Source organism: Hydractinia symbiolongicarpus, chromosome 9 (genome assembly GCF_029227915.1).
Source record: "Hydractinia symbiolongicarpus strain clone_291-10 chromosome 9, HSymV2.1, whole genome shotgun sequence".
Lineage (NCBI taxonomy): Eukaryota > Metazoa > Cnidaria > Hydrozoa > Anthoathecata > Hydractiniidae > Hydractinia > Hydractinia symbiolongicarpus.
Window position 1 is genome coordinate 6,557,646 of NC_079883.1, and position 13,765 is coordinate 6,571,410.

General features: G+C 34.2%; 3 protein-coding genes across 4 annotated transcripts; 2 read left to right on the forward strand and 1 right to left on the reverse strand.

Annotated features, from left to right (window-relative positions):
- The first annotated feature begins 1,316 nt into the window (after positions 1 to 1,316).
- On the forward strand, positions 1,317 to 7,566 carry LOC130656169 (atlastin-2-like). 2 transcript variants are annotated; one of them, XM_057458997.1, is made up of 12 exons: positions 1,317 to 1,564; positions 3,045 to 3,277; positions 3,562 to 3,696; positions 3,779 to 3,883; positions 4,124 to 4,174; positions 4,244 to 4,300; positions 4,758 to 4,844; positions 4,977 to 5,115; positions 5,581 to 5,765; positions 6,305 to 6,376; positions 6,452 to 6,883; positions 7,054 to 7,566. In XM_057458997.1, the coding sequence occupies exons 1-12, from the start codon at positions 1,405 to 1,407 to the stop codon at positions 7,144 to 7,146; spliced, it is 1,749 nt and encodes a 582-aa protein (XP_057314980.1). In that variant the 5' UTR covers positions 1,317 to 1,404; the 3' UTR covers positions 7,147 to 7,566. The 2 variants fall into 2 exon arrangements, with proteins under 2 accessions (XP_057314980.1, XP_057314981.1); XM_057458998.1 differs by lacking the exon at positions 1,317 to 1,564 and adding an exon at positions 2,926 to 2,972.
- Positions 7,567 to 8,375: 809 nt separating this feature from the next.
- Positions 8,376 to 10,873, forward strand: LOC130657532 (uncharacterized). Its single transcript, XM_057460521.1, has 2 exons — positions 8,376 to 9,509; positions 9,586 to 10,873. Exon 2 carries the CDS (start codon positions 9,588 to 9,590, stop codon positions 10,746 to 10,748), a length of 1,161 nt encoding a protein of 386 aa, XP_057316504.1. The 5' UTR covers positions 8,376 to 9,509; positions 9,586 to 9,587; the 3' UTR covers positions 10,749 to 10,873.
- On the reverse strand, positions 10,691 to 11,192 carry LOC130657535 (uncharacterized). The gene is made up of 2 exons (XM_057460523.1): positions 10,868 to 11,192; positions 10,691 to 10,831 (listed from the first exon to the last, which is right to left on the reverse strand). Exons 1-2 carry the CDS (start codon positions 11,190 to 11,192, stop codon positions 10,710 to 10,712), a joined length of 447 nt encoding a protein of 148 aa, XP_057316506.1. The 3' UTR covers positions 10,691 to 10,709.
- Positions 11,193 to 13,765: the final 2,573 nt, after the last annotated feature.

Below are 13,765 nucleotides of genomic sequence, written 5' to 3' on the forward strand. Positions count from 1 at the left end.
CCCTCAGCGGGGCAGACGCTATCGTTTGCAACTTTTTTGTTGTCGTGTTAGTGACTGGCACTGGACTGATTTCCTTTTTATTTTTCCTGTCCTGCCCTGTCTATAAGAACATGTTTTCAAGGGCTAGGGAAGGTTTGTTTGATGTACAGTCCTCTTCTGTGTAACTTCTATTTTATTCATTGTAGCTTTTTAAAACAGCTTTTACTGATAGTCATTGCAGTTTGAAGAAGCACTCCGCACCAGCTACAATATAGCTAGCTAAGTGAACAATAAATATTGACGCTAAAATTGGTAAAGTCTGCTTTTAACCAAAGAAGATAATAGTTGAGAAGAAACAATTCCAATGCATATTTAATCCTATAGCTAGACCTTTTCGAATTTTTACATTTCCTGCCGTTTTGGCTTTAACAATTGCATGGGCAGGCAAAAAGATGCGAGGGTGCTAGCTATAGTTAGTAGTGAGATCCTTTTTAGTCTGTTTCTTCACACAAAGGTATCATTACGACTTTATATGAGTATGTGTCAATCAGAAGTTTATCCATTTACATTTCTTGATAATAGTTTAAAGAAAAATGTTTCCGTAGAAATAAATGGGCATCTTTGTGCCTGCCTTTCTGATGTTTTAATGTAGTAATAGTGTTGGAAATTCGCTATTTCATTTATTACAATAAAAAAATTGGAAACAAAATACAAAAGTTTCACTTAAAATTGAGCTAGCTATGCATGTTTGTCAAGTTTTTTATTTTAACCCAAACCACTATAGTGTCAAAGTGTGAAGGCATAAAAAATTCAGGATTTGTTGTTACAATATAAATAATTTGAAAATTCATGCAGAATAATTGAACATTAACTAAATTTCTAAATATATATATTAAGCTATATCTTTAGAACATATAGGAACCATTTTTAAAATTGAGAAGATTTGTAAAAAGATTTTTTCCAAAAGCTCTACAACTACCGCTTAACTAAACGCCTCTTCCCTTCAATTAGATGCCCCCAAGCCCCTTTTTCTATGATTTTTTTCAATAAACACTTCAGAGTAGTACCCATTTAAAACTACCTCTATGTTTGATGTTTATAATTGATTTCGATAGATTTAGAACTGTTATTGTTATTGTTAACCTATACATAAAGTATTTTTGCATGTCAGAAACAATCTTATACACAAAATTTAATTAGCTCAAACTTTGTGCCAACCAATTGTTGTATATATTATTATAGAGTCTAAGGAATAACATAAAAAAATAATATAATTATAAAACGTATTTATGTGTGAGTATAATTAAAACTGAAGAGTGCTCAATCAATATAGAACAAAGCATATTTTTTTTCTTTCACTTGTAAACAATCGTGTTAAACAAACATGTCCCTTTGAAGCTTCAAATCGCATTATTTCTTTCTAAGATGATGGAAAAACAACACATCCAAGACTTAACAATTGTTCTGAATGATGAGAAAATGATCCTGCAAAGCTTTAAACTAAAAGAGAAAACATTCCATCAAAGCTTAAAAAGCGCCAGAAGAAATGAGAAAAAAGTCAGCAATAACTCACCCATGAGAAAAAGTAAAGCATTGGCAGTTTTTATTCTGTCAGACATGATTAAGTCTACAATTCTCCTAACCTAATAATTCGTCATTTTCTAGTGATACTTATAGTGAAAAATATGTTTACATGTTTGTTTTGTTGTTGTTGTTTTTCATATCTTTTCAGCCCTAAAAATTTTTCCATGCCAACATGGGTTGGGCAGGGTATATTAATGACCTTGAGAGAAACAAAAGTATCTCTAAAAGAGTGTTGTCAAAATTTACAACTAGTTGGAAAAAATTTCTGTAACTAAATTTTGCTTGAAAACTATTTCAGCATAAGGATGTGTTAAAAAGTAGCAAAGTAATGATGTTCTATGATGATCACTGTGCTAAAAGCATTAATGTAATGCAAATAAAAAAACAAGCTTTTTTGACATTTACTTTTTAACAGCTTCTACATAAAAAAGACAAATCATAAACAGAAGCTTGCTCTTGTTAGAATAATTCTAAAGGCAGTGAATTTCTGCTGAGAAGTGGTCTTGGTTATTGAGTGCGTTCTATTCCAATATTAACTTTGAGTCATTACTGTCATAACGTACCAGATTTTGGAAATTTTTTCAGGGTATAAGACATTCTTTCTTGTAATAGCCTGTGTGGCTCACTTTTTTGCTTCGTTCTAATAATTTATCTTTCATAAAAAACAGTGAAAAACATTTCTTTTCTATGAACTCAAAAAATTCCTTGACTTAATCTGGTCCTTAATATTAATAATATGAACATTTTTAAGGAAAACATACCAGGACACTTTGTCTAGGAATTTCAGCTTTCAGTAAATTTTGTATTTAAGATCTTTAACAATACCAATACAAAGTTTTAAAATAACAAACAATAATTGTTTTGACCATAGAAGAGAAGTGTTTTGGAATAGGAAGAGAAGTATAATCAATATGGGATCATTGTGGTTTACTTGTACATTTTCAACTTCCAGTTAGTTGAATTGTGTAATGCCAACTGAAACTACATGTTCACTTAAAACATTCTAAGTTTTTTTTTTAAGTTATGTTTTAAGAAGTAGAAGCAAACAAAAAATAGGTTCTTATATAAAATGAAAATATATGTTGTATTGTTTTGCGTTTTTAACGATGCTATGGTCTGCAATGGTCACAGATCTATCGGTAATAACATATCACAGTGCTTAAAAAAGGGTATTTATATCAAAGTTAGGGGATTCGGAATTTTTAAGTAGTTTTCCAATAAATGCTTCTTGAAGTGGTGTTTGTTAGATAGTATTTTGGGTAGTCAGTTATTTTATTTATAATGACTGTAATATGCAGCATTTCTTGGAAACTCTAAAAACTACACAATAATATATGTTTTAAGTGTATTGCATAATTTCTTGATTGAAATTTTTAGAGGTATAAATACATAAAATATGGCCAGCCAAGGTATGAATTAAACTCTTGACATCAGTAACCTGAACTTATCATAAATTCTCTTTATTTATCAACCTTTTTTAGAAACGTCAAACATGAATGCTGAAGGATCTGATGAAGAAATTGGTCCTAGACCTGTTTGTATATTAAAAGCGAAAGATGACCATACATTTGAATTGGACACTGATGCATTAGAAAGCGTTTTACTGCAAGCTGACATTCGCGATAAAAGAGTGGTAGTTGTGTCAGTTGCAGGTGCTTTTCGAAAGGGGAAATCATTTTTACTGGATTTTTTCATTCGATATTTACAAAGACAAGTAAGAAAGCTGTACAATTTATCTCTTTTTATAAAATCATGTTTCTTTTTGCTTTATACAACTTTTAAAGTTTAAAGGTATTCTGTTTTATTCTTTTATTTATTTACCATCCAGCATCAGTTAGCTTTTATAATGTAAAATCTCCCTAAACCCAAAACGGTTTTGCTTTTGCCGTGGACATTGAATTAAACTATTAACACTTTGTGAAAAAAATATTTGATAAGAATATTTAAGAATATTTTCTTCTTCTCATTTTTACGTTCAATTTATGCTTTTATCTATAGGGAAAAGATGATTGGATGGGGAGTGAAAATGAGGAGCTCACTGGATTTAGTTGGAGGGGTGGTGCAGAACGAGAGACAACAGGCGTTCTGCTGTGGAATGAAGCTTTTACTTCACGATTACCAAGTGGAGAAGAGGTGCCGATAACATTTAAAACCCTTTTTAGTTCAGACTACATGTTTACAAGAAACTATAATATTATTTTCTTTATTTTGACAGGTTGTTGTGTTACTAATGGATACCCAGGGTGCATTTGACAGTTCATCAACTGTGAAAGATTGTGCCACTGTGTTTGCGTTGAGCACAATGACAAGCTCTGTGCAAGTAAGTTTTTCTAAGTTATTTAATAACATGTTGTCGTGAGTTTAATATACCACATTATGATTATCGATTAACCAAAGTTGTACCAATTAATTTATGTCAATACAATGCAGCAATGTCATCTACTTCAACCCTTTGAAATATAAAATGAAATTAGACTGGCAATTTAATGTAAACAAAACCTTACTACTCATAGAGATCGTTTTTACTGTGGAATTATAACCCACTTTTTCAATTTTTAAGGTGTACAATATCTCTGCAAATCTTCAAGAAGACAATTTACAACATCTTCAGGTAAGAATTAAGAATATATATTAAGCTACAGAACTTGAATTAAATAATAATATTTGTTTTTTTTCATAGTTGTTTACTGAGTATGGCCGCCTGGCAATGGAAGAGAATAGTGCAAAACCTTTTCAAGTAAATATCTGACATTATTATCGCCTTTTACTGCACATTATTGCCTTACCTAAACCGCCAAAATCTCTTCATTAAATACATTCTTGTTTACAGATTGTTGTTTTGGAATATATTTTGCAGACTTTTCTTTGATTTATGAAAATTAGACATATAAAGCTTAGTTCCAAATTAGCTTCTGGTGTATCTGTTTTATAGTTGACTATGCCAGATTTTCATGAGTCGATGAATTGCTATACTTGTTTCTTTTCTTTTTAGAGGCTAATATGCAGAAAATAAATTTCACAACAGTTTCTTTCATTACATCATCTTGTACCCATGTTATTTTTCCATCTCATTGTATCTTAGCTTCATCCTAACCTTTTTGGAAGAACTATCCTTAGAGTAATTTTCTTGCAAATCTTTTAAGCTGTTCACATACTTTCAAGTACTATAAGTAATACAACAATTTTTTTTTCAGAGATTAGAATTTCTGATTCGTGACTGGAGTTACCCATACGAATATGATTATGGTGATGGACAGTTGTTTCTGGATAAGAGACTTTCGGTAAAAATTTATAACAGGTGTTACTTCCATTTTAAATAATGTCTAACTTTAAGAAATGTGGTCAAGATTTAGCTTTATTTTCAGTTCAGATTTTGAGGTGACAATACATTGCATTGTATTTTGTAATCCCAGGTTGGCGATGATCAGCACGATGAGTTAAAGAGAGCACGTCAACATATACATGGTTGTTTCGAGAAAGTTGGTTGCTACCTCATGCCGCATCCTGGCAAAGTTGTTGCTACCAATCCTAAATTCAAAGGCAAATTGAGTGGTATGAGAGATCTCTATTTTTCAGTAGTGATATTTTATTATATAATTAACGAAATTTTTGACCCAATTATTTCTGACAAAATACTTTCGAAAAAAAATATTGCAGAAAGTTTTTTTCCCTAATTAGACGTTTTTGTACCTGGTATGTTGTACGAGTTAAGTACACAGATTTCAAGAGATTTTCTACACTGAAGCAGTAAGCCATTTACATGCAAAAAATCGTTAACCTAATAAAAATTTAAAAAGTCTCTCACTAAGCCCTCTGTTGGTAGGGTATATCCTCTAATGGTAATCATTGCCATTTGAAACCTTTACAACCATACCTCGATAATTTTTTGTCCTCATAAAAGTTTTTTCTGACTGTCATTTTAACCAAACATATCGAAAAATAAGATTAACTTTAATCTGTTCTTGGCTGCCTTCGATCATCCACGTTTCAACCTTAATTTTTTTATTTCTTTTTTAGATATTGATGATGAATTTAAAGAATACCTAGGCAAATTAATACCCAGACTACTTTCACCAAAAAATCTGTTAATAAAATCTATTAATGGAAGTGACGTCACATGTCGTGGACTAGTAGAATATTTTAAAGCATACATAAAAATATTTCAAGGGGGCGAACTACCTGAACCTAAATCCATGTTGCAGGTATGGAAGATATTTTTATGACAAATGGACATTATTAACGTTTTCTTTCTGCTTGTTATATTATCGTGTTTTTTTTCGAGTTACGAAAATGCGTGTGTAAAAAAGTGGTTACATAAGTGCTTTTTCAAATCCGAGGTGACAGGGTGCTTTTTCGAGTAAAATTGCAATTGCATGTATGTGCTAAGTCAAACCATTTACCCCAGGTAGCTTGCCTCGCCAACCTATGTTAACCCGCTCCAACGTGTTGACTTAACACGTGTATTTTATCAACCTGGTTTAGCTCAGTATATAAATATGCGTACAGGTTCATAAAAGTTCGTAAGAACGAATTATTAGTTTTTCACATTCATTGAAACGCACAAACCCAGTTCTGGCTTAGTTGTTCGAGAAGGTTGCTCCCTCATCCTCCCTGGTTAAAATAGGATGATAAGCGAGTTCAACTGCTAAGAGTTGTATTGTAATGGCTGGAACGGTAACTGAGTACGGAAAAAAGCAACTTTCAAGGATAAAAATAATAGATTAAATTATTTGTAATCTAGGCCACAGCGGAAGCAAACAATCTGGCAGCTTTAGCAGCGGCTAAAGACCAATACCAAAAAGATATGGAACAGGTACATAGTCCTCTTCTCTTTTTCTCTTCGTGTTTTCATTTTCTGTATCTACCCAAATGTTTGTTTATGTTTTAGGTGTGCGGAGGAGATACACCCTACTTATCTCCGTCGGAGTTGGAAAATAAGAGTGAAATATATAAATCAAAAGCTTTGACTTTATTCAACGCCACACGAAAGATGGGAGGGGATCAATTCAGTAAGGAGTTTGAAGATCGGCTTCAAAACGAAATAAATGAATTATTTGAAAACTTTGTGAAATTGAACGACAGTAAAAATATTTTCAATGCAGCACGTACACCTGCCGTCTTCTTAGTGATCATGGTTGCTTCCTACATGTTGTCAGGGTTCTTCCTCATGTTTGGAGTAACATCTATCGCTTCCCTCTTTAACATCATACTTGGTTTTGCGTTGTTGGCGGTGGTCATTTGGGCCTATGTACGTTTCAGTGGGGAAATGAGAGAAATAGGGACACAGCTAGATAGTGTTGCTGAATGGATCTGGGACGAGGTATGCTATTATTTTTACATAAATTTAAGTACAGAGCAAGCTTAATGTTTATCTACAATACTATGCGTAATATGAATGCCTCAAGAAAAGTTGTGCATGTCCAGAAACAAAATCAAAAATATATCTTCAAGTATTTCTGGTGATAAAATTTTTCTTCTTTGCCTTTTTAGATATTTATGTTTGGTTACGCTTTTATTCTGGAACAGGGGACTCAAGCCATGGTCAATAGACATACCAACAGACAAGGAAAGAAGAATAAATAACCTAATTATATGGACCTTGTGTATTACATAGTAAACGTTGACCACCTGAGAAATTGTTTTTAATCTGTTTCTTTTTTGGCTTGTATTCATCACATTTTCTGTTTCAAATTTTTAAATATCGTCCTTTAGGTTAAATAAGATTTTGTTTCAAATTATTATCGTTAGAAATCCGAACAATGTATTCCGTTTTGCGAACACTCGCCTACTCTCTAGTATTTAAAGATCTGATCTGCTGTTTTCGGTTTTCTACTGTATAACGCACTAATTTTTATGTTCTATTTCAAGTGTTCCGTTTAGTTGTAATATATGAATTTAATTCGAATAAAATAGAAAAAAACTTTTAATGCGACTTAAAAATCTGCTTTGTAATCAAAGTAACAATTTCAACATGTGCAAAAAAATATATACGATACAAGATACCATGATTTTTTTTATTTGTAAACGCCGTCATTAACGCCCGTATCTCCGCCCACGACTTTAAGTCAATGATCGGACTAATAAATTTAATAGAATCTTAGATCCTCCTTCCATACTCCTGAATTTTCCTGGCATTCTGAAGCCCTGTTAATATTTTTTAAAAGCCATGATTCCAATGACAATCCCGCAAGATAACGTGAGCGTTTGACTCACACCAATTAAAATAGCAATACGATAAGAAATAGACAATACCTTACATTGCGTCATCAGGTTGGATGAGTCATCTGCAACGAAAACGCACAGCATAAAAAATTTTAACGCTTCGTGTGTGTATGGAATATATATATAAAATCTCTATTATATTTATGCTTCAAGAGCAGGGTTTCCAACGAGCATTGATAGCGAATCAGAATAAGCAGAAGCAAAAAAGTAAACATGGGGAAAATAAAATAAAACATGGTCTAACGCTTGATGCAGTCAAATAACCATACGAAAGAATTAAGTCAAATCAAGTTTGATTATAGGCAAAAATAACGGTTCAGGGGCCCAGTGACCCTGGGGACGAGGATGTCCTATTTCGATTTCGCGCATGTTAGCGCATGTATATATATCCTTCTTCTTTCGTGTATAGGGAAGGAGAAGTAGGAATAAATATTCACTAGTGAATGAATCTAAAATTACACATATAAAAGGAACTAAAAATAATGGCCTTAATACTTCGACGTCATTATGTTTTGCTGACGTCATTGTTGTGGGGGATGGGTGATGGTGCTATACGCGGGGTACCACGCAGGCTTGTTTATAAACAAAATGGCGGACAGAGAGGTGGCGTTTTACTTTAAAGAAACATATACATGGTCGTTCAGCATATATATTTTTATGGTAATATTTCAGAGAGAGAGGTGGCGTGTGTATGGTCATGATCTATGACTCTTCTACTCACTGAGGCGTTGGTTGAGTTAATAATCCAAGCTTCAAATTCATGCCTTCGTCATCTCTGGAAGATAGCTAAGTGTGTATGGTGTACCCTTTGTCTTATTTCCATCGTGTGTTTTCCCTACGTAATTGCTTTCCTCTGTTTTCCATGTTTTTGATTTTTGAACTATTTGCTCTGTGCTCTCATATTGACTGGATAGTTTATCTGGGTATTAGAGAATGCTTATTAAAAAGTTTGCAGAATAAGCATTATTGTACCCAGAGCTACAGTACTGCTATCAGAAAGCCTAACATCATGTATATATCATGCTCGACACCCACGATCCAAGATTCTTGTGCTGAAAGGTGAAATAATGCCATCGTGGGAGATGCGATCTATCGTGTCACGATGCATCATGAGTTTCACGATCATATAAAAATAAAATTGTGTCACGATACAATTGTTTCACTGAAATGCTAGCGTCAAGTCGTATAAGTTCGCCAGAATTTCAGAAAACCTACCATAGTAATCCATGCCTCGTCATTATGGCTCCGGTTCTTGTTTGAATCGAAAGCAAAATTCATCGTGCGCCAATTGAGTCTTGTTTTTATGTCCCGTCTAAAGCGCCCTCCGCCCATTTTATAAAGTACAACGCTAACCTCTGACTTATAAGTTCGCCATATGACGTGTAAGTTTGCCATATCGTTTTTATGTAAATTCTGACTAAAAATCGACATATTCCATAAATAATAGACATATTTCATGTTCTCGTGAGCTCCATGATGTATTTAAATCATTATTAGCATTTTTTGTGGGTGGCGAACTTAAAAGTACCACGCATGATTGTAATTGACTGAGCGAGATTGACCGATAAGAAGGTTTATATATATATAATCAAACAATTTCGGTAAGTAGAATATTCGAAAATCTATTTCACGGCAAATTTGTTCTTCTGTCTTCTTTTTGTTCTTCTAGAAAACTTATGCGGACGTGTCTACGAAAGAGAAAAAAGAAGTACAATATTCATGTGGTATAATTTTTTTTACTAAATTATTATTATTTTTTTAAAAATTTGTGTTTGTATATTATTGTCTGCCAATTTGTAGACATGGCTCCAAAGTATATGAAATGGTCTGAAGAAGAGATGGTGAATGCTGTGAGTGCAGTGGTAGATGACGGCATGTCAATTTCTGAGGCGTTAAGAGTTTTTGATATCCCACGAAAAACGTTATCGGACAAAGTCCATAACAACCATCCTTTAAAATCAGGACGGCAAACTGAGCTAATGGCAGATGAGGAAAAAAGCTTGGTGGTGTGCATCAAATACATGTCGAATCATGCTTTCCCCCTGACCATTCCTATTATAAAGTCATACACATGGAACATTGTAAAGAGATCAGGAAGGGAAAGTGGATTCAATGTTGAGAATGGTCCCGGGAAAACGTGGTGGAACGAGTTCCATAAACGCCATTTAATTGATGTAGCAATCAGAAAGCCAGATTTGCTGGACAGAGGAAGGGTGAGGATGGCAAATCCTGTTGTTATAAACAGACACTTTTTGACTTTGGGAAACCTTTTGAAAAGTGAGAATTTAATGGACAAGCCTGGAACAATATTTAATGTAGATGAATCGGGGATGAATTTAGAGTTGAGGAAGGGAAAGGTTGTCATTGATCGAAGCCAGAAGCATGCGTATTCGCAAGGTAAAGGGTCGCGGGAACACGTCACTGTTAATTGCTGTGTTTCTCCAGGCGGACTGATGGTTCCACCTTTTATTATTTATGAGAAGTCTTTTCCAAGCGGAAACTACTCTGCCAATGGCCCCACTGATGCTCTATATGGCAAATCCGACAATGGATATATGGACGAAGACCTGTTCTTCAAGTGGTTTACTCGTTTATTTGTTCCAAAAACTAAACACGTGGGGAAAAGAATCTTGATAATTGATGGCCACGGATCCCACATCAACCTCAATTTGATAGATGCTGCTAGGGAGAACCAAGTTATCTTGTATTGCCTCCCCCCTCACACAGCTCATGTGCTTCAGCCATTGGATGTTGGATTGTATGGTCCACTCAAGACATACTTCAGCAGAATTACTGACAAGATTCAGATTGCAAGGTTGGGCATCACGAGAAATGGTCAGATTTCCAAAACTGAATTTTCTGCTGTTTTTAAGCTGGAGTACGAGGAAACCTTTAGCTACGCTCGCATCCTTTCATCATTTCGGTCATGTGGCATATACCCGTTTTATGCCATCTACTTTTAAGCCTTCGTCAACTGTACCGCCAACTGCATCGTCAACTCTACTGCCACCTGTACCGTCAAGGGCATCGTAAACTCTACCGCTACCTGTACCGCCAACTGCATTGTCAACTCTACCGCCACCTTTATCGTCAATTGCTTCGTCAACTTTTCCGCCACCTGTACCGTCAATTGCATCGTCAACTCTACCGCCAACTGCATCATCAAATGTACCATCAACATCGTAGTCACCAACAGCTGCATCTTTCCCAGGAACTTTGAACTGTCTTCCTGGTGGATCGATATCTCCAATGCCATCAACATCAACAAATAATCGACTACCTGCTGCTTTCAAAGATATGGACCCAAACATAATCGATCTGTTTATCACGCCAATTCTGGAGCCTGAAAAAAAGAAAAGAACAGTAGAACTGTCACTAAAGAAAGAATTATCATTTCCGACGAGCATCGTGCAAAACTGGAAGAAAAAAGCAGATTGAAAAGAGAACTTGAAGAGGCTAAAGAGAAACGTAAATTGGAGAGGGAAAGAAAAAAGAAGGAGAGAGAAACAACAAAAAAAAGCAAAAGAGCGAAATGCGAAAAAAAGCAAAACTTCCCCAATCGAGGCTTCTCCTGATGAATTGCCAACAAGGAAAAGTAGTCGAACAATAAAAGTTGATTATGCTGATCTATTGAAGCAACTCCGGCAAGGGTATAATGATGATGAAGATGAAGATGACGATGGCAACAACAGTGATGATGTTAATATCAGTACAAGCAGCGAAAGTGTTGTGTTGGAAAGTTCAGAAGATGAATCCGATGTTTGTAACATTTGCAAGCGCGGTTTCCCTAAAGGTTTGAAGAAACAATCTGTCTCCTGGATTCTTTACGCTAAATGCAGTTGTTGGATGCACGATGTTTGCGAAGGTGTGTCCGTAAAAAAATTACCAGAGAGTGAGGATTATATTTGTAAAGCTTGTTCTTTTTAAAACATAAAAGTCTTAAAGTGAAATTTTTTTGTCATTTATCTTTGCTCCAACCAACTATCAACTATCTACTATACCATTGCTTGTATTGTAAGCTTATCCTAAATTTTTGTAACCAAACTCTTAGCAAACAAACACCAAACAGGTCTAAAAGTTTTTAAAACTAGATTGGTGAAAAAGAGGGTAATAGAGTGGAAAAGGTCTTTGTAGTAACCAAAAAAAAACTGAAATTTTGTATTTTTCGCACGAAAATTCTCATTACTTCAGGAGTTGATTAAATAATGATAGCTATCAAGAAGAATGTTTTGAATGGCAGTAAAGCAGACTAAAATATGTTAAAAACATAAAACAACACTTTTTAGGTGAAATGTAAGGCCTCACAGTAAGAAAACATCCCTGGTGAACTTAAAAAAACCGTCGCGCAACTTCTCAAAAGTAGTAAAAATGCACAGTTAGCTTCACGTCGGAATATATACAGATTTACAAATACCTTACAGGGTCGCCGTACCGTCATAGGTCGAAACAAAATCGCCAGATATGAAGTTTGGTTTGTTGAGGAGTTGTGGTTCAGAAAAGTTTGAAGCTGGCAAACTTACCAGCCTGGCGAATTTATACGACTTGACGCTATATAATTTTTAAAGTTTTAAATCTTTAATAACATTTTAAATCAAAAGCAATTATAAAAAATCACTGTATTCTCTTTTTACGTTGTGCGCTAGTCAATTTACATTTGCTGAAGTTTAACGACCTCTTAACATCTTAAAAATCCCAATCAAAATATCGTCTGCGATAGGTTTTATTCTTGACTAGTTTTTTCTATATGTGTGATTTTAAACCAACCATGATTTCTTGTCAGGCTGGACTTAAAAATATGTTTGCCGTCACCGAATGTACTAAGTAAGAGGCACCAAAAACATGAACGTTATGGAGCCTTTCCTTCATGTTGACAGTCCTATGCTCGGCTCTTCATGCTCGGCTGGTGCACTACACTGAAAAATACTGACTTATAGCCATATTAAAGAGAAAAAAATTTAAGCGGGAAATTAAAATTTTACGCAGGTGATAAATCAAAGTTTCCACGCGTGCAATCTTAAAAATTTTAAAAAAATTTAAGAAGGAGAAGTAAAAACACAATTCCTTTACTTCTGTACACCGCACAGAAATTATTAATTTCAGCGTGGGGAACACTTGAAGGGTATGTTCTCTCTCTGTTCAAACCCTTGTCCTAAAAATCGTGAGTGTTTCAGTATTCAAGTTATTAATTAAACTTTGTTACTACTTGTGCAACTAAAAATATTTAATGTAAATAAGCTACGGAGTTGAACATTGGCTGATAACAACGCTAGCGATGGATCATGAAAATCATTACTTAAAATAATATTCTGTTTTGTTAATGATTCTTTTTATGTTTTAATTATTTTGTTTTAGTTTTTTTTAAATTTAATTTTTTAAAAAACGACTATAAAAAGCTTAAAGTTAAAAAGCTTGAATTTTAAAGGTACTAAAAAGCTACTGAGCGCAAGATAAATTCGCCGTATTCCTTTAACCATATCTATAATAATTAGTGCAGCCATAAGTAAAAACAAATCAATTAAATAGGCTTCTAAAAAAGATTTGGGTTAACTCTAAGGGCTGCAAAGCCTTCTTAAATCATTCGTATTTCGCAACTCTAATAATTTAGGAGAGCTTTTGCAGATCAAAGAAAAACAGAAATTTGCATAAATGAATCATGATTTCCATCTCGAAACTATCGTGGTTTTCATGATCCATCGGGATGAACATGATCATCACAATAGTTTCGCAATCTACTATCTAATATTTTTATAATCATGACAGACACGATAGGATTGTGGATCGTGGGTGTCACGCTTGATACACAATCACGATGTTAGGCTTCCTGCAGTAGTGTATTTGCGATGAACATCAAAAAAATTTCTTTAATCATATTAATAACAACAACATAAAGAACAGTGCACAAGTGCACAGCACACACTGAAGCGCAATGCTAAATTAAACATTTGAAAGTTAGAACATTAAGGATAAACATCGTTTCGAG